Here is a 26,077-nt window from a genome sequence, read left to right as displayed (position 1 = left end):
ATTTGCGACCGCTGTTCGGACAGATCCTTGTGTTTGACTGGCTCTTCAAATTCTTCTGTCCGGACAGAACCTTTGCCTGTCCGGACAGAAAGTAATCTGCCAACCAACAACTCTGATCGCCACAAAATAATGGCCGTCACCCGACAGATTGCATCAGTATCGATTTGCAGCCAATACTACCACATATGTGACATTGGCATCTACCCTGTGAAAAAGTAAAAGGCTTTGCCTTACATGGCATATAATTAGAAGTATGCGTCAAGAATCAAAGGTAGTTATTTTAGTTTTACCAACTTTAGTAATTGAGAGAAACTTCATGCATAGAAGTTGGACTAATATATTAAGCAGGTTATTTAATGCCAATTAAAAGAATCCATACTGGTATATGTTAAATTGCTTTAATAGGATTGAATTAGAATATTAGATACTTACAAAGCAGAACCCGTCAGCTAGAAGTTCCATATAACTTGGTTGAGGCAAGGTATCAGTTTACGTAGCCATGAAAGCTAAGCAAGCAAAGAAGCTTCTTTCATCCATCTCTTTTGGCAGTAGATTCACTCTCTTCCACAAGTAATCAAACATTCTCTTCATATCTTACACTCTTTTATAATCAACATTATGTCTCCCGATCCATCTCACATTCATCACAGACACTGCTGTCAGTTTCTGCATGCATGCTTCAGATGGCTCATATTCACAAGCTCTTCTTCTTCACCTTCACCATAATTGCTTCCGGTACTTCCTGCATCTTCATTTATATATGTAATATAGGGTATTTTTAACACATAGATATATACTATAATGTATTTAAGACTACTCGTTTGTGATTTGATTATATGCTGAACAGGGGCAGTATTGTCGGTAAAGGCAAAAAACTTTACCATGGTGAACGGATGCAATGAGACTATATGGCCTGGAATAATCACTCATAGTGATGGCCACAATGGTGACGGCTTTGCCCTAAAACCTGGTGAAACCACCTTCTACTCCTCTCCGACTGGATGGAGTGGCCGTATATGGGCTCGGACCGGCTGTAATTTCGACAAAAACGGCAATGGAACATGTCAAACTGGCAGTTGTGGCACATCTCTAAATTGTACAGGACCAAGTAGTCCACCGAACACAATTGCTGAATTTACCTTGGGAGAAACGGATTTTTATGATGTTAGCCTTGTGGATGGTTTCAATGTACCTATAGTAGTGTCACCCGGTCATGGTAAAGGGAATTGCAGCATTGCTGGTTGTGATGGTGACTTGAGGCAGAGTTGCCCCCCGGAGCTCACCGTTAAGTCGGATGGTAAGGTCACTGCCTGCCGGAGTGCTTGCGACGTGTTCAATACCGACGAGTATTGCTGTCGAGGAACATATGCAGACCCCTTGACATGTATGCCTTCAAATTATTCCAAGGCTTTCAAACAGGTGTGTCCTGCTGCATCAAGCTATGCATTGGATGATAAGACAAGTATCATATCCTGCACTGACCAAGAATACATTGTCACCTTCTGTGGTACAAGGTAAGGATAAAGTTCAAGGATGTTCATATATATCTGTCCAATAATGCTATGGATCCCAACAACTGGTATCCCAGTTATCCCAACTGCTGAGTTGTACGCACATGATTTCATGTAAGACATGTGAAGTTCACGAATTCACTTGGATCATGTGAGTACACCTCAGCAGTTGGGATGCTAACTGCTGAGATTTTATATTTATCATTTTCGATATTTGTCGTACCTGAAATTAAGAGTTCACGATTGTTGTTGCTGAATGCAGAAATCAAACAGAGTGCTCCCACCATAACAAGAGACTTGTCTGTAACAAATCCACTGGCTCCAGAATCCTCCATCAAGGATGGTGGCTTCAAATGCTGCTGGCATTGCCTTTGTTGTTTATTGTACTAATAAAGCTCTAGCAAACTCTGTACACTGGATATATTTTCCCCCTTTTTTTTGTCATTTTGTTTGTTTTCTCTGTTTTGGGCGGAAAAGCACTGAATGTACCTGACTTCATCTACTCAAAAATATAAATTTTTTTAGGGTTTCTCCTGAAACTGGAAGTTGAAGGAGAATAACTTCAGAAACTTCTTTTATCCGGAAAATTAATTGTGCAAGTCCAGCGCCCTGCTTGATATGTGTTTAAAGAAAATAATAAAAGGGCAAATCATAGATAATCGATTTTAAGTTATCTATCAAGCAACTTTCCTGGAGCAGGCGACACAAAACAAGAGTAACAAATAGTAACCTTACTTCATGCTTTTATCTCTGTTTTGGGCGGGGCGGGGCGGGGCTGTGGCGTTGATGGCCATCTTCATCCCACCAGGACACTGATCGTTGACGGTGCAAAGAAAGTAGTTTTCTCCAAATCTTAGCTGGATTTGATCGTAACCTGAGAATTTCATCTTGAGGCGGTATGTTGATATCACTGCTCAGGCTATGTGCATGAGAGGTCTACTGATGATTGTGTTGTAGGCAGACTCGATATCCACCACCAAGAAATCGATCATGAACATCTTCGTCATTGGTGGAGAGATATCACTCCTATTGGGAGAACAGATTCGCCGTTCAACGGGGGTCAATGACTTCTTTAATTTGCTTTCTGGGATGTTCATCCCCTTGTTTACTTCTCGTTGAATCAAGATTTTAACCACATAGAATGCTCCATCAATTCAGACCCATTGTAGAGAAAACCATCGTATATAGCATTAATTCAATGTCCAAGCCTCAGAAAGATCAAAAAGTTCTCAATCAAGCCTCAAGTTATCAAATATAATCTGGTTTCTAGTCAACCAGATTGTCCATAAAATGACATAGAACATCAAAATCCATGAAACCTTTACTTTTGTGCACTGTTGTTAGGCAGTTTGGCTGGGAGTGATTCTCAGACCCTCTATTTAGTAATCTGTCATCTTGGTTTAGCCCGGCTTCTTGATGTAACCTGTGTTGTGGCAACCGTTTGAGAAGTATCAGTCTCGTTATCAGAGTTGCAGTCCATGTGTTTGTTGAAAGTCCTGACTATTACTTGCATCATTTTCCCACAGCCGTGCTTTCCCATACCAGTAGCATATGGACCACATTGTCTGGAATAGGAACTACCTCTCCACACCAGCTCATAACTCTACGTCAGATTTTTCAGACTCCAGAGGACAAAATAAGAATTAGATGGAGAGCTTGTTTTATTGGAGATGCTGCAGAAGGGGCATGAATCAAGAGAGGGGCTTGGGGCGCTGGGCGCTTCTTGTAACCAGAACATTCTTATTGTTCAGTTTGTCTAGAAGAGCTAACCAGACAAACACTTCCATTTTAGGGGGAAAGCCCTTTCACAAGTGAGTGATAATAATGTATGGGACTGAAATGGCCTCTTTTGCCGCAATTATCTGACAGAAAGGGGAAGGGATATATGTCCCATCTATATTTGCTTTCCAAACTAGTCTATCAGGGTTTTCAGAGATTGGTAAACTTTGACTAATCAATTGCAATAATTGCTCCTCCTGTCTCACTTCCCACTCATATGGTTCTTCTCCATGACAATTTCCAATGCCAAACCAAGAACTCACCTTGCGAACAACTCTTGTAAAGAGCAACAATTGAATATTCTTGGGAACATGTTTTTCAAAGAAAAATTTCCAAGCCAATTATCCAACCAAAACTTGATTAACTTTCAATTCCCCACCCTGAAGCTTAGTTCCTCTTTTATCATTTTTCCAGAACTGGACTCCACATCTGAGATACTTTTGAGTACTTTTCCGGAAGTGAGGAGACTTGATTACCTGATACACAAGGCAGCCAAGCATCACTATCAATGCTGTATTTGTCACAAATGAATTGCCTCCATATTGTTTCTTCCTTAATTGTAAGGTCATGAAACTATAGATGAAGCATATGCGTCTCTCTAAGCTTTTAAGCTAGCATAAGAACTTAATATGTACCTTGGTGGGGTAGTAAAGCAGTCTGATGTCTATATTAAAAAAGTATCATGAGATACTAATAAATCATAAGCCCTGATAAAAAAAAAATCAGTAGCCCAACTAGTAAGTGATAATTGCACCTTAACTCACTAAACACATGGTCCTCTTACATGATATAAATCTGATTTCTTCAACATTTCATTTCCTCGTACTAAGCACCCATTGACAGCATAATTTTTCTGTACATAAACAGAGGAACAAAATTGTGAGCGAATAAGCAGAGATGGAAGCCTTTTTCAATCGAATGCCACAACATTAAAATCACAGTACAAACAAATGTTTAAACCTCTTCGCATGCCAAGCATAAGGGTGGTTGATCTGCATGCCATGTAATGGCAGTTAATTAATGATTCAATGTGCTCCAGGAATTACAGGCTGTTCCAAACCCCATCGCTCACACTGATAAGATGCTTTGGCAGTTTCGAGAGAAATGGCTAACGGTTAAGTCCAACATTATCATTCTCTCTTATCCTCTTCTCTGACACTGTCACATCAGAAGCATTTCCGGGATCCTTTTTGTCCTTCTCTTGCCTGACTAAACTGACATCACCATCTGGCTTTCCCCTGGTCAGTGACTGAGGTTCTTCATCATTCAAATCATTGTCCACTTCTTCTGAGTAAGCATACCTGCATATAGTAGGCAGCAATGATCAGCGTGTACAGTGGACTAATAAAATGAAGCAAAAATTAATTCTCCAGTTACAATCGGCCACTACATCTTTAATGCAAAAACAATCAAAAAAGGGAGAGGAAAATTTTTTAAGATGATGGACCTAAAACATTTGGAACAGCCAAAGCTGTCAAATAAGTGAACAACCCCAGGAAGCAGTGGCATTTTTAAGTTACTCAAAATGGGACAAGGTCCATGTCACTGGAGAGTTTGCAGTATACCTAGACTATCCCATAAAAAAAAAAGTCTAATCAATCCACTAAAAGGGGAAAACTTTCATGATACAATATCCAGATCACTATTTAAGATGAAATAGAATAATCCAAGGATGTGTCGCACCGTTGAGCGCTCTAAAGCAATAACATTCCTTGCGAAAAATAAGAATATAGGTAATTTCCTGCCAAGGAAAAGCCAAAAAATTGAAAAGATCAGAATCTTCTTTATCCTGATGTCATAAGGTCACTAAGGACCTGAAAGCTTATGTACACGGCATTGAACGATTCCATTAAGGAATTAATCAGCGTCAAAAGAGGACACAGGAGTTCAAAAGTGTTCTAAGGATTTACGTCTCTAAAGGGGCAAGGGAAAAATACTCAAACACATTTGTCAAGCAGGAGGCCAGGAAGAGAATGTTTTCAAGTTTAGCCACTCCATGGGCTTTTCCCACAAGGGACTTAGCAAACAAGGCTGCATTCTATAGGTATCTCATCGACTATTGAGGTGATGAAAATACAGGGAAAACACCTTATGAATTCAAACATCTAAGCTCTACTACATCACTTCGAAGAAATTTAGTGGCTTAACCAAAACAATGATTTTGATGCAAGCATTGAAACTGAAAACACTAATTTTGATGCAAGCATCAAAGGAAGGGGAAAAAACATCAAAAAATCACACCTACTATTAGTCTATGACTTTCAGAAACCAGCCCGTCAGTTCAGAAGTTCACCGTAATATTGTTGTTAGAAGACCATGAATAAAAAGAAATGATCTACTCAAAAAAATTTTATTCTCCATGCTTAGGTCATTCCTGTAAATAAGCTGTCAAGCTAAGTTATTGCATCATAAGTCATAACAACAGATAAGTCCCATAGAACAAGTATTCCCGAATGAAAAATGAGGAAGAACATAATGCTTATGGCTTTTTACCCAATTAGAACAAGAGAATTTAATTATCTTTCTATGGAAAGTACACTATCAAGTATCAACTGGTCCACATTCTTTTGATGTGAGGTAAACATAAAACATATACACTTCATGTCAATTCATCAATTCTACTTTCCCTTTTTTACTTCACCATTCAGTTAATCAATGTAGATTTGCACAAATCTAGTATTCTCTTGAATAGGTAACATACCTCATAAACTATCCAAGAAACAGATGCAACCACTGTCACAGCTAAAGCATTTAAGAACTTTCTATAGATATCCAGCTTAACAGAACTTATTTTCACCTGGAAACACGTTTTTAGTGTTTCAAAAATAATCAAAATCATACTGCATTAAATAAAACTAGAGGAAAAGAAATGATTAAGTAAAGAACATAGGTATTATGATGAGTTGATTACACGAGTAATAATTCATTTCAATGCAAAAAGAGATTACCTTTAAGAAAAGAAGAATTTACCTGTAAATGCTCTAATGTTCTTGAAAGAGATGTAAAAATCCATAGTATCAGAAAGGCATCCATAAAGGCAATGGGAAGGACAAGAAACAGTAGTGCTCTTCCTGAAATGTCATTAATGGTTCCAACATATTCTGTAATATCAAGTAACTGAGATGCCAGAAAGTAAATTATTCCAAGAAGCAGCACCTTTGACGTAAGGCCACCAAGCGTGGGCCGCACAACACCATAACTCATTGAAACAGAAAGTATAAGAAGGCGAGAAACTGATTTCCTCACAGCTCCAATGGTTACAACCCAACTTGTAAGAACAACTGGTCTCATGCCAGTATTGTTAAAATTTGCAAACTCAAGGTACCAGAAGACCATCTCAAATAAACCCAGAACAATAGCAATGTTTGAAGTTTCAGTATGCCCTTCCAAAATCTTGCATACTGTGAGAACCAAATGGCACCAAGTAACAAATAAGCAAGTAGCATAATTACATAAAACTTCATCAATGGGGCCATCGACCAGGCAAATAACCATCCGGATTCTTCCATATTGTCTTCCCACTCATTGTAAGTCCCTTGAGTTTTGTATCACAAGCTATGAAGAACAAGTTATACATTCCAGTCTTTGTGATGTAAACCTCAGCATGATCCATATTCGTAGATAAGTAGCTCGCTCTGAACTGTACATCAAGAATGATTGGCCAGTTAATGTCTGTAGCCGAAGGTATCCTAATGACTTTGCCTTGTTTGCAACCTTCCACTTTTGCAAGATCAGGGGTCCACCATTAGCAGAACCACCAATATTATTGTCGTCAGCAGCCTCAAAAATCACAACTTGTATTAATCCTGTACAGTGCTCCATGTCCGAATGCTCATCTGCTGCAACCTTGGTTCTCCAGAATGTGATGTTCTCAAATCTGTTCAAAAGAATAAGCATATAATACCAAACCTGCATATTTAAAAACAAGGCAAGTAGAAGTAAACTAAATATGTTCACTGATATTTAAATTTTAAACAATAAAACATCTAATAAAGAGAGACTGAAGCACCACTCCATTTTTTTTTCAATCACTTGCACAAAGAATCACGCTACAAGTCAATTGCAGGTCCATTCCCAATCATACTTTCTGGCTGTGTTGAAAGATACGAAGAGCTCATGCAGTTTGTATATTCTCAAGGCAACAACTCAGAATAGCAACCCACTAAACGAAACTCAAAAAGTATCTGAAAGGCCCCAAAGCAGGAAGTTGCTGCCTCACCACAGTTCCGACTACGATAAGCTCAGAATGTGCTTTAGGGAGATTACATATCAAAATCAAACACCCTAGTTCACAACAACAACCATTGCAACCTATACGAGAGAAGCTAAAATAGTATACCGTTGGAACATCAAAAATCAGATTAAAGACTATGCCCTAAAGACGCAAACTCAAGAGGGCTTCTTAATCCGCATAAGACAACTTTCAGCATAAAAAAGGAAAGACATTCTCTTACGATCTAGTAAGCATCCGACATTAGAGTAACTAAGCACAGCAACAGATAGAACTCAAGAAAGTCCTAAAATCTCTGGCTACATTACTTGCTTTTATGATCCAAATTTCACATTATTACGCATATGCATACCGGAAAAAGGAGCGGTCATCATGAGTGGAGTCAGGGGAGGAATCTTCAGTGGAGATAGAAGCGGCGACGTCTTCGCTGCCGCAGGAGAGAAGGAAAGCGTTGTTGACTTCCTTGAAGGGGTCCCTGTCGTGGAAGTGGATAGAGGCATTGCTGATTCTCGACAATAACGAGAGTGAAAAAATGGTGAAGACGATCGAAAAGTCATTGGTCCTCAAATCCATCACGAGAGAGAGACCAACTGGATCGACGGAATTGAGGGATTTGGGTTTAGGTTTGGAGGGAGAGAGAGAGTGAGTGCGAGAGAAGCAACGATCACCGTCGGTGAGGGAGGGGTTGGCATGTGGACGATACGCGCCCATGGAGCACCTGGTGCAGGGGCTCATTTGCAGACCAAACAGTTAATTTTAACAGAGAAGTTACAGAAGGGCTCGCTTGCAGTACCATAGACTTTACAAGGTGTCGTTTCCCGATTTTTAAAGCTTAGGGGTGTATCACAAATATTTAAAGTGTAGGGGTCTTTTTGATATTTATGTGATTATACTTTACATTTCTATATCATTCCTTTGATTCTTCGTCACTTGAGCGGTTGAGGCACTGAAGCCAAGCAACTCTCCAGTGGATCAAAGCCCAATTAATAAAGTCAAGAAATCCATTGGACTGTGAATTCAAGGTAATAATCTCTAATCCATCGATGGCGAGCAGTAGCAGCAGCAATGGAGAAACGGCGGATCTAGAGACAATGGCAGAGGTCAGCAAAACCCTAAAAGAAGGGGAGAGAATCCTCGCGCCCACCCGCAGACCTGATGGTACCCTCCGCAGGCCCATTCGGATTCGGGCTGGTTACGTTCCCCAAGATGAGGTCGCCATCTACCAATCCAAAGGTGCCCTGGTATGTGTCTGGTTCTGTTCCCATGTAACTGAGGATTTCAATTCGTGTAGCATTTAAGGTGTCATCAACTTATTAAGCCAAATTATGATATTAGGATCAATTGAGGCATATTTTGTTATGCTTTCTTTGGCGTCCATGAAGTAAACCATTTGTTTTCATGTTATTGTTCATTTTCCTTTGGCTCGTCTTTCGTGTTCTAGCATGATTCATTGGCAAGCAAATCTGCAGACTGTGTTTTATAGGAGTAGTTGAATTGAATGATTGTTGAACATTATGAAAAGCAGTTCTCCTTGCAGGATTCCTAGTTAAAGAGTAGTCCTGAGTTCCTGAAATAATGAAATTTGAAGGGTTTAAAGCTTTATTCTGAAAAAATTCGGTATCTTGAGACATTTGTATAATTATATTGCATTTATGCCACAGCGTTGGTTCGTACTCAGTTGAAAATGAAAAGGATAGTTGACTGTCGTTGTTATTGTCTATTTTGTAATGCAGTGGAAAAAGGAAATGGCTGTTGCGCAGCAAGTTCTTCCGGGTTATGATCCAGCGCCAGATGCAAAACCAAAGACCAAGTCGGTAAAGAGAAATGAAAGAAAGAAGGAGAAGCGACTACAGGTATTTCATTCATAGTCTTGTCTTGATTTTACTATGATATGTTCTTGAGATTGATGAAGTTGACTATGAGTTTAAGTGAGCATTGTCACAAGTGTTTGCCTTATCTTTTTGTAGTGAGTAGTGAGCCTAAGATATTTTATTTTATCAAAGTTGAACAAGCATCAAAATAATCATTAGAACAGAATCAAAATCAGCTGGAAGTAAACACTTAACCGGCTTGCCTCTGATATGCTCATTAGGATGATAGGATCTCTGTTGTGTGCTGATCTGTTTTTGATGTGGAATAGCGAGATGCTCCCTTGGGCTTATCATGAAGCTAGTTGAGCCAAAACTGTGGTGACTCATGAATCATAATATGTCTTAATGTACAAGGTCTATTCATGGTGGTCCGATCTATTAGTTAAAGTTGATATAGATTAAAATATTGATTTCACTCTTTAGAAAAAATACTAAATTCTTACCTTATGCTTCATTCCTGTTCAGTCGTCATGAATACTTTTTTTTTTCTTTTCTTTTCAATTGATCAACGGGGATGGGAATTTGAAACTCCTGCCTTTAATTTGAGGTGGTGACCGGTGAGGACTGATAAGCTTGACGACTTGAATTCGTAGTGCTCTGTTCAATCACAGCTGATGTTAGGAAGGCAGTGCTCATTGACCACGTGTACGCGTGTGTGTTCTTCCATAAGTGCAAGTTCTTGCATGCCACATTTCTTTTAGAAGAAAATTTCTCATAATTATAATTTTCATCAAACCTTTCATCAACCATACATTTTCTACTGTTGTTATTTTTCTTTTTAAAGTTATCCTGGATTGCTGTCCTGGGGTTAGATGCCAACACCTCATGTTGGGAATTGGTAGGATCACAATAACAAATCCAAGTTAGATGCTCTGATTATTTCCAGTCTATCGTACATGACATGCTGAATTCAGACAATATACTTATCCAGTGTGTCCGGCAAGGCCTTAGAGATATAACTGACAAGGACTTATGTAGGACGTTCTGCTCCGCATATATGGCCCTTGTTGCATCAGCCCAAGTTCCCAATGTTCTGTGTTGGACATCTAGTATTCTAATCTAACTTCTTGTTGGTCCTGTTGCCATCTAAAATGATTTCTTTTAAGCTAAATTTAGGATAAAAAACAGAGTTTATATTTGAGGCAGATAAAAGGTGGATTGATATGAATTTTGGATGGAAATGACCCCATGGAAGTCCAATTTTGTGGGTATAATATATTTTGATTAACAAGAAGCGGAGATGCTTGGGTGCATGATGTCATTATTAAAACAAATAGTGCTCTCTCATGGAATGCCACTTTTGTGAGAAACAAAGCGAATTGGAAGTTTGAGTCATTTAACGTGTTTTGGAAGGTTATAGATGGATGGACTATTTATTTTGATATGAGGAGACCATAAGATGAGAAGCTTGAAATGGAGGAAATTTGATGTTAGATCCTGCTATAAGATATTTGTGGATGACATTGGAAGTAATGGTTTTTCATAGTTTCATCCAAAAATAATACAGAAGTCCAGAATCACATCTAGTTTTGCATTGTTGATTTGGGAAGCAATATGAAAATTAATCCTGACATTGGATAGCTTTAAGAGGAAAAAAAGTGGCAAGACAATGGTGAACATATGTCACTTACATAAAGATGGAGACTTTAAGCACCTACATCTTCATTGTTATTGGCCTGGAAAGTATGGGAAAGTTCCCTTGTACTCACAGGACTATCTTGGATGAAGGGGTATGGAAAAAAAAAAGAACTATTGAAGCACCAAGAAGAGCTTTTGAAGGAATTGAAACTCAATTTTGAGTTTTTCTTGCCAATTGGTTAGAACTCTGTTTCTAGGATCTTAGAAGATTGTAACCTTCATATTTTTTTTAGTTTTAGATGTAGTTGATATATCTTGTACTGCTACTTCTTTATGTCTAGGGTGGCACCACCTTGTTGTCCTTTAACAAAATTCTTTTTTTTTTCACTCTAAAAGCATTTGGTATAAAATTTATGTTAAGAATTAGTGTGCATTTGTTCAGTGTGCATTTGTTCCTTCCCCCATCTAAGAAGTTCAAAGAAATATTTGCAGTGTACACTTAATAATCACCTGGATATGAAGTTCATGCTTTTATCACTACCCAGTTTTGCTTGTAGCTTTGAATTTATGAACGTCATAACAAAGGCATGCGGTCTTAAAAAGGCGTTTCCTCTGGGAGAAAACTTTTTAATGTATGCAAACCAGTTGTTTTCATATGAAATTCTTGTTTTTGTTGCTATTCTGAATTATTAATAGAGAAGTATACCGAAAATTGTGTATGTAATGTTTCATGCAATCTCTCTCACCCCTCCCCCTCCCCCTCCCCCTCCCCCCCTCCCTCCTTCGCTCCCTCCCTTATTTAATTTTCTATGTTGCATAGAAGTAACATGTAGTATGTCTATAACAGGCGTCTCTTGACAAGAGTAAGAAAGTCGAAGCCGTGGTAGAAGAGGAGTTGATGAAGGAAGTGCAACCTGCGGAAGATCCAATTCATGGGTCAGATTCCCTCAAATCTTTGGCATCACAGATGAATGAGCTAGCTGTTTCTTCTAATACTGCTACAGATACCCCTCTCTCAAGCTTGACAAAGGCTTCAGACCAAGGGGCTCCTCCTCGAGATATTGATAAAAAAATTCGGGCACTGAAAAAGAAGGTATGCTTCTATTGCCTTCTCAGCAACAAATATGTATGTCTCACAAAATCTTAAGGGAACGTGTCATTTTTTTCTGCTGAATACCAGAAAAATGCTTATAAATATTTATCCAATTTTGCTTGAGAATTCTCATGTGCATTTTTCATTATTCCTATTCTTCAGTAGAATCATTTCTGTAATTGAACACGTTTAAGAAAAATTTAGATTCTTGGAAAGTTGAACACGTAATTGAACACGTTTTAGCTGTAGAATATTTTGGTTCTTAGTTCCTATGATAGCACTAAAATATTTAGATTCGTCTAAAATGTTTAACGGATAGAATTGTTCAATTTGGATTTAGATTTCCCCATAAGCCAACCATCAATGAACAAGATATTCTTAGTTGGATCTTTTTCTTTTTTTTTTTTAAATGAGGAGAGCATACACTCTTGAAGCAGCCACACCTTAAGAGATAAAGAAATCGCAAAAAATAAAGGGGAAAGTGATAAGGAAAAAGGAGGGGGGGGGGGGACATTATTCACAAATTCAAACAAAGTAGAATGGAAAACAAGTCATCCGGAGTTATGCCCCTTGTATACTGTATCATAAAATGGTTGTTGGATACTAAAAAATCATTAATAAAATTTTAAAAATGATATAGGCATCTTAGAAAGTTGGGGGACAGGTTGAGGATAATAGGGGGATAGCCATTGATACAACATAATTGAAGTATAATCTTCTCTATATGTAAATGTGGTATAAATATGTAATTATGTACTATCCGTTTCCAATTATAAAAAAAAGAGATCGCATTCATTTGTATTCTCTTTATAGACATTTTAATAGAGGTGGCCTAGAGTTATTATCCTTTACCATTCTTTGTGGACAAATATAAATGCTGTTGTCCATGTATACTTTGGAGCTGCTTCAGTTTTTATGAAGTTAGAAGTTAAGACTTACCTTTAGTATGCAGAACTTAAATATGAATCACATTTCACTGTCTCTCTTCCGTCAGTATGCGGAACCTAGGTTCAAGCACTGATAGCTCCTGAAAGTTGAGTTACTTTCACTGCTCAGTCACTCTACAAAATGCTAGCGATTTGGTGAAAGGTATTAAAATAAATTAATGATAACTAAAAAGGATGCTCGATAGTTTTTTGTCTTAGTAGCGAGTCTTGAAAGCATCGTGTAAAGTCTTGATGTGATTCTCGCTGGTATGCTTCACTCGTGTATGCTGTCATGCAAATGTTTTTTGATCGTGGCTCTGGATTTGCAGATTCGACTCGCAGAATCTCAGCAGCCGAACACTGCACAGCAAGATATGAGACCAGAGCAATTGGAAAAGTTAGTGAGATTGGAAGGTTGGCGCGAGGATCTGAGGCTTTTGGAATGTAAAAAGGCTGAACAGGCAGCTCAATGAAATGGGGTTGTTAAATGTATTGAACTGTGTAGGTGGCATTAGCTTAATCTTGGTCGAGAACAATGCTCCATGAACAAAATTTATCTATGTCGATTTTGTTCTGGAAATGGTTAACGAGTTGCATATGAACATTGGAGGTTCTGCACCGTTGCTGGTTAACAAATTAAGCACGGTTCCATGTCTTCATTTGAGTTACCTGCACAAGTATCAAACAGTTTCTCGCATTTCTTCTTGCCTTTTACTTTACTGTTTTATGCATAACAAGTAATATAAATAGAATTATCATAGATGGCTAATAAACTAGTCAAGAGTGGAGGAAGAAGCCACAACATAGTAATTCAAAAATTAATATGTTAGCTATCCTGCTTGGTTTGCATGTGCATGGAAACTATGTATTTGCTAGGGTTTTGCTTTGCTCTGAATTGAAATTGATTCATATGAAAAGGGTGGAGATCACCTCACACGATCTGTTTTCATCAAGTAAAAAAAGTGTAGAAAAAGTATAAATGCATGTTTCACCATGGGAAACATTCTAAAAAAAAATGCTTCATTCAGGGGATAACTCCTCGATAGTTGTCCTTACACCCGACTCTCCTGTCTAGTCTAGCACTGGGTCCATGATTGGTATACTCAGCATAGTAGAGAGTATCAAGAGCAAAGTTCCCTTTCCATGGAACTAGACTTCTGGTTTGATCACGTCTTCGATGATGGATTCCATGATAATAGACCTAGAGCATCGTTTCAATGGCCTCCCAAGTACGACGGGATCTTCAACCTATCAGTGACAAACTTCTGCTTTGGGACAATCCTGAAGTTGTGGATCAAAAGTCTTGTGTCTCTCAACCCTACGTCTGTAGTCACTATGTTGAATTGATTATCCATTGACATCATGAGGACGATCAATACTTCTATATGATTGCATCACTGTGACAAAAAATGAAATCGATGGTGCCAGAGATGACACAATTTGCAATTGAATGTCTGTGAGCATGGTAATATAAGATGTCTTGGTAACCATCGAGTTCATCTTTGGTTACGGTGCTGCTAGACGATAGGGTTGAGAGGCACAAGACTTGTGATCCACAACAGTAAGATTGTTCTAGATTAGAAGCTTGTCGTTGACAGGTTCAAGATCCCTTCATACTTGGGGAGGCAATGGAAACGATACTCTAGGATCATTATCATGGAGTCCGTCATCGGAGATGTGATCAAACTAGAAGGTTGGTTTCCATGGGAAGGAAACTTTGCTCTTGACACTCTCTACTATGCTAACTACGCCAACCATTGACCTGGTGCCAAACTCGACAGGAGAGTTGGGTGTTTGGGCGGCTACTGAGGAGCTATCCCAACAATGAAGCTCTTTTAGCTCACCGTTGATGCTTTCATTCGATCATCAAAAATTCTCTCTATTTTAACCCCCAATCCATGTGGCACATGAGATACCTATTGATTATGAACACATATGTTGGACCCTCTAAACAACCAACACTTCCTAATTCCTATGGATGGCGGTCACATAGAAGTAACAAAATGGTGAAACATGCAGGCATTTGTACTTTTTATACTTGTGAAAAAAGATAGTGTAGGGTGAATTCTTCGTCCACCCATTTTCGTAGGAATCAATTTCAGTACAAAGCCAAGCAAAACAAAACTGTACTTTTGTCAAATCTTGACCTAGCAAATGCATATTTTCCATGCACATGCAAAGCAAGCAAGAAGAAATGCGAGAAATGGTACTCAAATCAAAGACATGCAACCGTGCTTAATTTGTTAACCAACAACAGTGGCGACTTGTTGGTTGGGAAAAATAATTTAACGCATATATAAACGCAACAGAAGCAAAAAGGGATCGACTTAGCAGCGGTACAAATCAAAAGGTTATAAACAATACCTATTGCACACCCTAAGACTCAGGCGGCTACTTCGAAAAATATGGTTTGCATAAATTATTTTTGTTTCAAGAAATAGTTTTTCATGCAATATAAATCATATGTAAACATGTTTAAATCAGATCTAGATTATATTTATCCTGTATTTAATTAATTAATCTTAGCATGCTTTCTAAATTTAGTGTCATACATCAATGAGACAATCTCATATTCACGTAAATAAATCCTAACATGCTCATCTAGATCAATTTCATTCAAGAAACCATCCTAGATCTAGGAATCATAGTCACAATCTATATATAAGAAGTTATTACCAACCTCTTTAATATCGAGATCCTTAACTTTCTTCAAGATCATGAACTAGATCACCTCACGAACTCACGAGCTGCGAGCTAAGCCTTGAACGCCATGACGTTTCCCAGATAATTCCAATAGAACTCTTTGAGTGCAAACAAAGCAAGATACAATCAGGTGTGCCAAAAATTATACAACTGGTCACACTTTTTTTTTTGTATGATCTCACGGGTATATGAACCCTAACTATATATTGTCTCTTTATAATATATATATATATAGGAAAGTAACAGTAGTCTTTTAATGGAATTTAATTTATTAATCCTAATAGGAATCTTGCATGAAACTTATGTTCCAAGCAAACTCACGTCGGGCATTATGAAAGCTGCTGGGCAGAAGATGCTGCCCAAAGCAGCAGCTGGGCCTTGTGCCCAGCAGGTCCAATTGGACATGCGCTAGTCCGAATCTGCTGGGCCTTGAGACCATGTTCTGCTGAGCCTAATCCCAGCAGCTGAACCTGGGCCCATCCAGTCCTCTTAGGCCCATACGCGTCCTGCCGGTCTGCGTGAGTCTTGTTGATTCCTGTCCGATTTATCTATGGTGTTTCTGAACATTCCTTAAAACCGATTTTTTTTATTTAATTACGTAAAAATTAATTTACGATCTAAATTAAATTCTCATGACTAGTTTATTTTCTAATATATTAATTAGAAAGAATATGTATATCTTTACAAAAATAATTTCATTTTAGAGCTATCAGTTGTAAAAAACCAAAACCCATAAAATTATATCTATTTGTAATGCAACACTTATCCTTGTTAAATACCTAATGCCGAAGTGATACGGAGAGTCTTGTCATCTTCCTAAACATGACAAGATTCTATTTTTGGACTATCAAGGGGACTCCACAGGACATATATCGTAGCTCCTACAATGTTATATTTTATCGTTAAACTCTATGACTAGGAATAATACTTCTATCCAATGTTTGTATGACACCACATAAACCATGGATGCACTCCAAGATATGAACGAATATTACATCGAAGTTTTCGTTAGAAACCTGTCTCTAGCCTATGGGATATGTGCGAATACCTCCTCCATGCTATACCCGGTAAATTGGAGTGAATGAGTGTACTATTGAACACTCCAAGATCTACATTTTTCATGAGCTCTCAATTCCCTTATATCTAACGTATTTTAACTCGTCAATTAATTTAAATCCAATGCTCGATACTTTCAGATCATTGTCGACAGTTTCTAGGTAGATTGATTTGAACGTTTCAGGTGAGTGCTTACACTTTCATTACTGGAAGTACATGGATGACTATGTTGTAAGTATACTTCCACACCCTAATGGCATACGCTCAACTCACTGGGTTTGTTGACAATAGTGCTGCCCTGACCCTTTGGTGAATCAAATTAAGTGCACACTCTATAAGTGTGAGAGTAGTGACTTACTCAAAATTGAGAAATATCACACTCCCACAGTTATAGGATAAACAGCTCAATGATAGCATGTTTTTTGTTGTTCATTCCTATGTAAGTCTATTACTGCATGTCAGCTTAAATATACTAGTGCACCAATCCGAGAATACTCTTGAGTAGTTAAGACAAACTACTCCCCGGTTAGAGATGTTTGTGCACTACAATTCCTACACTAACAAATTGTCTGACTTTGTTAATTTGGTTGTGACTATTATTGGCCTAAAATAGCATTGGTAATAGAACTTCCAATGTTCACATGCAATTCATTAACCAATGATGCTAGGAAAGTATATGACACTGTGATTCAAACATTGGCAAGGAATAAGGATGCCAAGAAAAATAGCTTTCCTGACATCCGCTTTCCATTTCCATGTCCAAATCCGCGAACCAAAAGGCTTTGAATCTTTTGTAGGTTGTACATCCTTTGTCAACTCCTCTTCTATCACGGCTTCGACATTCTTACTCTTTTCAAGATACGCAAGTTAAATGACATACTACATGTTACTTCTATGCAACTTAGAAAATTTAAAAAAAAATGGAGGGAGGGAGGGAGTGAGGGACTATATGCTATCGATTTATGCTAGAGTTCAGAGCTTTGGTATTTTGTAAAACTGTAAAATATGTTAATTAAATATAGAGTATACGATGTCAAATTATCTATAAGAGCATTACGCATATTTAACAAATTACCTTAACTTTATCCTTCTAATAATATTTCAAAATTATTTCCATATTGTAATTCTCAACCTCTAATAATTCTACCCATAAGTTCCTAAATAGGTACTTGGTATAGTAAAATACAAATTCTCGTAAGATTAAATTCATTTGTCAATAATCATAAAAATTCTCAGTGGAGTTTATATTGGATTTTTTTTAACAGAGTTTATATTAGGTTTTTTTAATAGAGTTTGATAGAGTTCATGGGTAGGTTCTTCTCTTTTCCTTCTAAAATTCATTAGGGATCCAACTGGTCAAATCTTCAACCAACGAGGGTGGCTGTGGAGGACTTCGCTGCATTCTTTGGGGTATGTTGATCATGACGATATGCTATCGTGAAAGAGATTTGTGTTCGAGGATCAACTGACATGAAAGAGAATTGGGTTTATTGATCCAGGCCATAAACTTCCATGGTTCATGCTAGCAGAGAGTGGAGAAGCCACCTTCCATGGTTCGTGCTGGCAGAGAGTGAAGAAGGCATAGCTAGACGAGCCGTCTTTGAGGATCTCAGTTTCAAGGCTCTCTCGTCATCAATCCACGCTCTCTCGTCATCAATCCACCCTCATTGGTTCACGATACAAGAGGGATAACGATGTAAAAAATGTGTAAACAAAAACTCTCACCTGCCCACCGTTTGGCAGAGCGGTTGGGTTGATTTTCAATGCTAACGGAAAAGCTGTAAAAAAAAAACTGAGCTTAAAGCTGTGTAATATACTGAGATGTTTGGTGAACTAAAAGTTGATACTAGCGAAAAAATATTGAATTAAAGTATTATAATATTATATTTTATGATTTTTACATTAAATTTAATATAAGCTTTAATCTAACAAATATAATTTTATTGAAGTTAATTTTATGCATAATATTTTCATTAATAAAATAAGTAAATTTATTCTATTATTAAATATTATATTTTATGATATTATAATAAATTTGTTATTTGTTTAATATTAAATTAAATTTATTGTTAATATTTATGTGAAGTATGTATTTTAAATATTTTAAAATAAATGTTAATTGGATGTCAAAATGTTAAAATTAATTAACAGGAATAATGTTAAAACGTTTAAAAATGTTAAAACATCAACTGAATTATTTTTAGTAAAATTAATTAAAAAATGTTAAGTGATTTATTGTCCAGACTTTGGCCATCTATTTTTAATCAAAAAAGTAACTATTTAATAAAAAGGTGGACCCATGCCCAAAATAAATATTAAAAAGGCTGCTGAAGCATGGGTCCGACTCAAATGCTGTGACCGCTCAAAGAAAAGCTCATATCCTAAGCTTCTTTTCTGCTACCGGAAATGCTGACGTGTGGACAACACTTCTGCTGTTAACGCTATACCATTTGGTGAGGCATCCGACTTCAGCGTGCATTAAAGCGGAAGCGTCGACTGAGACACCTTACCAAACAGACGGAATATGTATTTTTTTAATGAAAACGGTAGCATATACGTTGTCATTTCCTAATTGCATATACGCTGTCATTTCTTAACTATTGGGTGAGAGATCGTGTGCTAACGTTTCTGCTAACGTTATCACTGGATACACGTTCTACCAAATGGGCCTAAGAATTTAATTAAACTAAATGAATTAATGTAGTTTTTATTTGGTTTGGCGGTGGAATCAAAAGGTCAAGAGTTAAAATTATATCCCATTCCCTAAATGGTAAATACTAAATTTGGAGAAAATGGATACCAAATCATTTATCAAAGATTTGTTCTTCTTCCTTACAAAAAAAAAGATTTGGGGCTAAAAATGTATTTTTATAAAATGTTTGGGCACGTCTGGAAATGAAGCTTCTTCTAAGCACTTCCTAGTTTCTAGGGTTTTATGTAAGTTCAAACCTACTGTGCACAGCGTAGCAGTGCAGTGGTTATCGACGGCAAGTAATGGGTGTCGAGAACAATTCTATTGAGCAGAATACTAACGGAGCAACTTCTGAACATGTTGAGGCCCTGCTTGAGGTACAGATTGTTCTCATTTGATGCGTTTCTAGTTTCGTAATTTTATTATTTGCGTTCTGTTTGCCGTGAAACTGTTCGGATCGATTACGTGCTCAATATAGGTATTACAGGTAGACCGTCGTGTCACTTGTATATCAATGACAAATTGTTTCAGGTCAAGCGACCGTTAGCTGCAGTTATTCAGTTGTATGTGAATTGGGTTGGAAAGATGTTTTGAATCCATTCTATGAAACGAGATATGATGCGATCTGCCAATCAATAATTTGCTTATTAAGACTATGTTCCTGATGTGTTCTTCATTGGTGGTTGATTTCACCTTTATGTTTGTTTGTTGTAGCAGAATTTCTTCGAGTTAAATTGTTTTTCTCCCTTATGGAGTTTTGATTTCCTTTCTGATTCTTTCATGGAATGAGAAATGGGATACCTCTGTTAATCGTGGTTAATAATTTCAGCAGTGTCTGTTCTTTAAGCTTGATTTGGTTCAGTACTGCTCAGCATTATCTAGTTTTGATTGAGCTCTGCTTGACCTTTTTGATTGACAGCATTAGTTGCAGAAGCTACTTCCGGTGTTTTTTATTCTATTTATAATGTCTCTAAATGATTATCTTTCGGCTATAGCTGTCAAGTATAGCACTACAGTAACTGTTTCTTGCCATATAACACTTCAAAACTCCAAAGCCTGTTACTTCACTTTTAGTCTATAAATTTTTTAGGCTGCCAGATATGGCGATATTGAAGATGTCATCAGCTTAGCATCTTCCGGTGTTTCACTTGATTCTGAGGATTCAATGGGTCGAAGAGGTTAGTATCAGTATTAGTATTATTACCTTAATCATGTGATATGATTTTATTGTTATTAAGATATTTGTTCTCTGTTGAACTGCAGTAAATGACCATATAGTGGCTGCATTTCTTGTTTATCTGATATTGATTTAATTGCATGGATCATGTTTTCTCATCAACCAATTGATGGTGTCTAATTGGTAGTGATTTGCATATGGAGTATTGGAGTCCCTTAGTAGAGCATGGAAGGATGAAATGGATCTGCCACTTATTTTATTTATCAGAAAAAAAATATATTTTTAAAGGTATCGAGGGGGCATGTTGTTGCCCCAGCTGTGATGTCCACACCCCAACCCTCCTGACCACGAGGTTCATGGTTCAACCTCCCTCTGTCACTGCCCCGACAGCTAGTTAAGTACAAAATATGAGTTATTTCCATTCAAATAAACAATATATGAGTTCTAAAATCTCAATCATAAGATTTTCATCCATTTCTACAGTCATTAGAGAACCACCAATCTAAGGACTGAGACCATCTACCTCTAGCCAGTCTAAGGGCAGAAACCATCTATACTAAAGGTGTTGATTGGGTTCCTAATATCTTCAAAACCTCACATTTGTTTCTCTATGTGGGCCAAAAGATGACAAGAGAGATTGTTGAAATCAAAATGTTTGTATCCCGAGGTCTTCCTGCAGAAACTACTGTCTTTCAGTTCATCTACCACTTTTTTCTATGTGAAGCATTTTCATTTTCTGTTCTCCAGGTAATGTATGGCATGATAATGATGGTTTAAGGTTGGATGAGAATCTGTACCATATAAACTTCAAAAATATGTTTGCATGTAATTTCATAAGCAAGCGTATGAAGTGTAGAAGTTAATACTTGAAATTACAACCAAGCAAGTCTGAGGTTACTTTTGTCTCTTTACTTTTCCTTTTGGAATGAAATTTGCCTAAATTGCCCTTTTAAGCTTATCCTATGTGTACAAGACTCGAGCGCTCTTCTTGTTCTTTTTTCAGTGTTCATTAGGTATTAGTCGATATCGTGTGTAGCTCTCTGGTTTATCTATGCAGCAGTTTTATCTTATGCCTCATGAACAGTTTTTTTACATCTAAGATTTCACGTATATTGACTTTTTTAATCCTAGTTTACTTGAGTCTTTTTAAGTGCAATTTTGTGTCTTGTGCTTATTGAACTTTATATGCTGTTTCTTTTAGTTTCATTTTTTCTTTAAGATAATTCAGTACAGTAATGTAACTGCAGCACTACATATGGCTGCTGCTAATGGTCACCTCAACGTCGTCGAGTATCTTATCAGTAAAAGAGTGGTGAGCAACCTGCTTCCAAGTATTTCATGTTATCATGATAGATCAATACAATGTGATGAGAAAAACATCTTCTGCACTGGCACATTTCTTTTATGCCAACTGGGATTCATGTCATGATCCTGTGAAATTCATGATGGCATAACTTATTCCTTGTTCAAGTATATTTGGCTTTCTAAAACAAGGTTTTCATACTTCCCTTCTATTCGTATGTGTATATATATGACTAAGAAATTTCTATGATCTGAAGAATTGTCTCTGTGTTTAAATGTATGCTGTCTTCTTTTTGTGGGCATCGAAGCCACTAAATGAGTTGTTTATCGTATGCTTTCCTCGACCTTTGTTGACTTTGGCACCTGACTATGTACACTATATTTTTCTGAATTATATCCAAAAGACAATTATTTACTTTCATTTTTCTGGTGTGCAGAGAATAAGTCGTTCTTATCATTATTTGGTGATGCATCCATGGTATACTACTGTCTGAGTTGTTTATGTAAGAGCTTTTTAAGTTTTGTGGAACTTGTATGTGAGCAGGACCTCAATGCTTGTAATGCGGAAAATAATACACCTCTTCACTGGGCCTGCCTCAATGGTCAGATTGAGGTAATTATTACTCATCAATTTTACTTTTTTCATCTTTTAAGGTTCAGTCATTAATTAATTTCCCGGACTTATACCAGGTGGTTAAGAAATTGATACTATTAGGAGCAAATGTAAGCGCTTTAAACAGGTATATAATTTATTTCATCTTTGATCATCGAAACTGTGATGGTAAGTTCACTTAGACCTGACACTTGGTGATCGACCTTTAGTCATGACAGGACCCCAATGGATGAGGCTGTGACTCAGGGAAAGATGCCTGTTATTGATGCGATCAATGAAGCAGCAGCTGAGATGGAACTTACCAATGTCACAGTTTCTTAGTTAGAAGTTAGAACCTTTCTTATGAAAGCTGCAGAATGGTAGCTGATCTGCATATATGTAAGCGTACTCCTGTCCTGATAGATTTTGTGAGGTTACAGTTAAAATATTTTGTCAAGATGTCTAGACGTACGTATTTGATTGACGATCACACAATCTCTATAAAGTATTGCTTGGAGTTTTTATGTCCGAAGCCGTGAACGAGTACAACATATTGATAACAATTTTGGTTACTCCTTGCAAATGGTGAATGTCGCAAGTTCAACTCTCACGCAGAACAACTTCGGCTTTATTTCCTTGTATGTGCTAAAAGCCCGTGGGAGGCTTTGTAGAGTTAACTTTCCTTTGTGTGCTTCGGCCTTGTTTTCCCCACATTGGTTTCGGTTAGGTCTTACTTGTTGTCAGCGTGGAGCGGGATGGGTTGACGACCCGAGTTTAGAGCTGATGTTGTTGTCAAATGGACATATTGGTTTCTCTGTCCTCGTTGTTTGACTAGGTATTAAAATTAACTTATTGAACAGATTAATATAATTCATCTAAAAAAGGATCAAAATACAAGGTAAAATTTAGGATAAAGAGGCAGATAAAACTAACCTGTGTTTCTATTTTTAGTGAATGACTGGTCCCGAGTCATACGCTCGTCCTAAGCCACAATAATATTGAGGGAGCTCGCAAACTCATTCTCTTTCAACCACCTTTCTCAATTCCATGCATGGACCAAACAAAGACACTATCTTTAGCACCTTCAATCCCTATAAACTCAACAATGCAAACTCCTAACATTCATTCATCCCCAAAGCACAACGAGGAGGGAAGAAACTCCCTCTTCTCCATCTACATTTTCCTTTCCCTTCTCGTTGGCACTAAGGAGGGAATCATATCAAGAAAAATTAGAAAAAAAATTAGAGAGTTATAATATATAGATCAATAAAAATGGTTGCTGGCAAGGTACTTGTGTCAGTGACCTCTATTATTCTTGTCGTTGGTGTCGTTATTGGCACCATCGTCTATGTCAATAGATATCATGGTGTCAAGGGGGAACAGGACTTGTCACCACACATGAAGGCCGTAACGCAAATGTGTTCACCAACAGATTACAAGGAGGCATGTGTGAAGAGCTTGAGCTCCGCAAATAATACCGACCCGAAAGAGCTCTTCAAGGCTGCGATCATGGCCACGGCTGAGGCAGTCAAGAAATCGCTCAACATTTCTGACTCGATTGTGGTTGATGCCACAAAGGAGCCAAGAATCAAGATGGCTGTGGATGATTGCAAGGATTTGATGGACTTTGCGGTTCAAGAGCTTCAAGCATCTTTTAGTTCTGTAGGTGATAGCCAAATGCACACAATGCAGGATCGCGTAGCTGATCTCAAGAACTGGTTTAGCGCTGTCATTTCTTACCAACAATCTTGCTTGGACGGATTCGATGATCCCACAAAGACAGAATCCAACCAGTCTCACCCAGTTAAGGATCAATTGAGTAATGGTATGCTTGATGCAAGCCAATTGACAAGCAATGTGTTGGCTATCGTTGACGGGTTAGCTACCATTCTTGAGAAATTCAATCTCAAGTTCAACATGCCTAGCTCTAACCGTAGGCTTCTTGAAGCTGATGGTTACCCAAGCTGGTTCTCCGGTGCTGATCGTAAATTGTTGGCTAAGGTTGACAATAGAGGTATCAAGCCTAATGTAGTTGTGGCTAAGGATGGTAGTGGCCAATTCAAGACCATTGGTGCAGCCCTTGCCGCATATCCCAAGAACTTAAGGGGTCGTTACATTATCTACGTTAAGGCCGGAATCTATGACGAGTACATTACTATTGATAAGAAGACAATGAATGTGTTTATGTATGGTGATGGACCCAGAAAGACCATTGTCACTGGATCCAAGTCTTACAGCAAAGGCTTTGGTACCATGCAGACTGCCACTTTCTGTAAGTTTTAGAGTTTTTTAATTACGAGCAGTCTTATCGGATTCTAGTATTTTTTTGTTCTAACTATCCTAAATGCTGATATTGACTTCATATGGATCATGTGATGTCCACGATTTTCACATGGATCGTGTGCGTCCATCTCAGTATTTGGGATAACTAGGATAAAAAAAAAAAGGATCTTTAGCATTTTCGATAAACATAATAATAAATACGGTAATGCAGCTGCTGTTGGCGAGGGATTTATGGCCAAATCCATGGGGTTCCAAAACACAGCAGGTCCACAGGGCCATCAAGCTGTGGCTCTCCGCGTCCAATCCGATAGGTCGGTGTTCTTCAACTGCAGAATCGACGGACACCAAGACTCGTTGTATTACCACGCACACAGACAATTCTATCGCAACTGCGTCATCTCTGGCACCATTGATTTCATCTTTGGTTACGGCGCTGCAGTGATCCAAAACTCATTGATCATCCTAAGAAGACCAATGGACAACCAATTCAATACAGTGACCGCAGACGGCAGGGCTGAGAGGCACTTGGCCACCGGACTTGTGATCCATAATTGCAGAATCGTCCCAGAGCAGAAACTAACTAGTGACAGGTTCAAGATCCCATCGTACTTGGGCAGGCCATGGAAGGAGTACTCTAGGACTGTTATCATGGAGTCTACCATAGGTGATGCCATCAAGCCAGAAGGATGGTTTCCATGGGCAGGAAACTTTGCTCTTGATACTCTTTACTATGCTGAGTATGCAAACCGTGGGCCTGGTGCCAGGCTGGATAGGAGAGTGAGGTGGAAGGGATTCCGTGGAGCCATTCCTAGAAGCGAAGCTCTTCAGTTCACCGTTGATGCTTTTATTCAAGGAAATCAATGGATCAGGGGATCCGGAGTTCCTATGTTGGCTGGGTTGAAACGTTGAGGATTAATTAATTAATTAAAAATGTTTTATTAATCCTCTGGTTTTTTTCCTGGTCGTATAAGATCCTCCTCTCTCTGTCTTGATTGCATGATATGTGATTTTGCTATCCATGCAAGAATATATATAGCTATATTTACATGTATGAACCTCTTGAAAATGATTAAAATTGATTATCATTCTTCGATATACTAATTTCAGGCTTTCCATACAAACAAAGAGATATATATATATATATATATATATATATAAATTGGTGCACCATAAGCCACCCCAATCCATCTCTAGTTAAACATGTGATAACTTTATGGTCTGTAATTGAAGTGATCAAGTGTGTATTTGCACATATGCTTCATTCATTGCGCTCATATACAACA

General features: G+C 37.9%; 4 protein-coding genes, 1 long non-coding RNA gene and 1 pseudogene across 6 annotated transcripts; 4 read left to right on the top strand and 2 right to left on the bottom strand.

Annotated features, from left to right (window-relative positions):
- Window positions 1–317: 317 nt before the first annotated feature.
- Window positions 318–1,281, bottom strand: LOC120003755. Its single transcript, XR_005469371.1, has 3 exons — window positions 1,140–1,281; window positions 882–1,031; window positions 318–748 (listed from the first exon to the last, which is right to left on the bottom strand). It is a non-coding gene; the product is annotated as an uncharacterized LOC120003755 (long non-coding RNA).
- LOC120003753 (pathogenesis-related thaumatin-like protein 3.5) lies at window positions 652–3,683 on the top strand. Its single transcript, XM_038852826.1, has 3 exons — window positions 652–735; window positions 848–1,514; window positions 1,774–3,683. Exons 1-3 carry the CDS (start codon window positions 675–677, stop codon window positions 1,910–1,912), a joined length of 867 nt encoding a protein of 288 aa, XP_038708754.1. The 5' UTR covers window positions 652–674; the 3' UTR covers window positions 1,913–3,683.
- Window positions 2,274–8,375, bottom strand: LOC120003752 (annotated as a pseudogene).
- Window positions 8,376–8,443: 68 nt separating this feature from the next.
- Window positions 8,444–13,686, top strand: LOC120003754 (partner of Y14 and mago-like). The gene is made up of 4 exons (XM_038852827.1): window positions 8,444–8,762; window positions 9,255–9,374; window positions 11,818–12,063; window positions 13,319–13,686. The coding sequence occupies exons 1-4, from the start codon at window positions 8,565–8,567 to the stop codon at window positions 13,460–13,462; spliced, it is 708 nt and encodes a 235-aa protein (XP_038708755.1). The 5' UTR covers window positions 8,444–8,564; the 3' UTR covers window positions 13,463–13,686.
- A 5,985-nt stretch (window positions 13,687–19,671) lies between these two features.
- Window positions 19,672–23,046, top strand: LOC120003705 (serine/threonine-protein phosphatase 6 regulatory ankyrin repeat subunit B). 2 transcript variants are annotated; one of them, XM_038852752.1, is made up of 6 exons: window positions 19,672–19,817; window positions 20,531–20,618; window positions 21,865–21,929; window positions 22,464–22,532; window positions 22,610–22,659; window positions 22,751–23,046. In XM_038852752.1, the coding sequence occupies exons 1-6, from the start codon at window positions 19,743–19,745 to the stop codon at window positions 22,851–22,853; spliced, it is 450 nt and encodes a 149-aa protein (XP_038708680.1). In that variant the 5' UTR covers window positions 19,672–19,742; the 3' UTR covers window positions 22,854–23,046. The 2 variants fall into 2 exon arrangements, with proteins under 2 accessions (XP_038708680.1, XP_038708679.1); XM_038852751.1 differs by having other exon boundaries at window positions 22,742–23,046.
- Window positions 23,047–23,671: 625 nt separating this feature from the next.
- Window positions 23,672–25,835, top strand: LOC120004555 (pectinesterase-like). Its single transcript, XM_038853920.1, has 2 exons — window positions 23,672–24,783; window positions 25,006–25,835. Exons 1-2 carry the CDS (start codon window positions 23,784–23,786, stop codon window positions 25,701–25,703), a joined length of 1,698 nt encoding a protein of 565 aa, XP_038709848.1. The 5' UTR covers window positions 23,672–23,783; the 3' UTR covers window positions 25,704–25,835.
- The last annotated feature ends 242 nt before the right edge of the window (window positions 25,836–26,077 follow it).

Source organism: Tripterygium wilfordii, chromosome 8 (genome assembly GCF_013401445.1).
Source record: "Tripterygium wilfordii isolate XIE 37 chromosome 8, ASM1340144v1, whole genome shotgun sequence".
Lineage (NCBI taxonomy): Eukaryota > Viridiplantae > Streptophyta > Magnoliopsida > Celastrales > Celastraceae > Tripterygium > Tripterygium wilfordii.
The sequence above is the reverse complement of the archived record's forward strand: the minus strand, read 5'-3'. Positions and strand labels throughout refer to the sequence as shown.

What these genes read in the sequence shown, in the direction of transcription:
- LOC120003753 (XM_038852826.1), top strand. Translation starts at nt 675, where the DNA reads ATGCTTCAGATGGCTCATATTCACAAGCTCTTCTTCTTCACCTTCACC. An exon ending in CTTCACCATAATTGCTTCCG is followed by an intron (nt 736 to 847) that starts GTACTTCCTGCA and finishes TATGCTGAACAG; the next exon opens with GGGCAGTATTGTCGGTAAAG. An exon ending in GTCACCTTCTGTGGTACAAG is followed by an intron (nt 1,515 to 1,773) that starts GTAAGGATAAAG and finishes TGCTGAATGCAG; the next exon opens with AAATCAAACAGAGTGCTCCC.
- LOC120003754 (XM_038852827.1), top strand. Translation starts at nt 8,565, where the DNA reads ATGGCGAGCAGTAGCAGCAGCAATGGAGAAACGGCGGATCTAGAGACA. An exon ending in ACCAATCCAAAGGTGCCCTG is followed by an intron (nt 8,763 to 9,254) that starts GTATGTGTCTGG and finishes TTTGTAATGCAG; the next exon opens with TGGAAAAAGGAAATGGCTGT. An exon ending in AGAAGGAGAAGCGACTACAG is followed by an intron (nt 9,375 to 11,817) that starts GTATTTCATTCA and finishes TGTCTATAACAG; the next exon opens with GCGTCTCTTGACAAGAGTAA.
- LOC120003705 (XM_038852751.1), top strand. Translation starts at nt 19,743, where the DNA reads ATGGGTGTCGAGAACAATTCTATTGAGCAGAATACTAACGGAGCAACT. An exon ending in ATCTTATCAGTAAAAGAGTG is followed by an intron (nt 21,930 to 22,463) that starts GTGAGCAACCTG and finishes GTATGTGAGCAG; the next exon opens with GACCTCAATGCTTGTAATGC. An exon ending in GCCTCAATGGTCAGATTGAG is followed by an intron (nt 22,533 to 22,609) that starts GTAATTATTACT and finishes GACTTATACCAG; the next exon opens with GTGGTTAAGAAATTGATACT.
- LOC120004555 (XM_038853920.1), top strand. Translation starts at nt 23,784, where the DNA reads ATGGTTGCTGGCAAGGTACTTGTGTCAGTGACCTCTATTATTCTTGTC. An exon ending in CATGCAGACTGCCACTTTCT is followed by an intron (nt 24,784 to 25,005) that starts GTAAGTTTTAGA and finishes ACGGTAATGCAG; the next exon opens with CTGCTGTTGGCGAGGGATTT.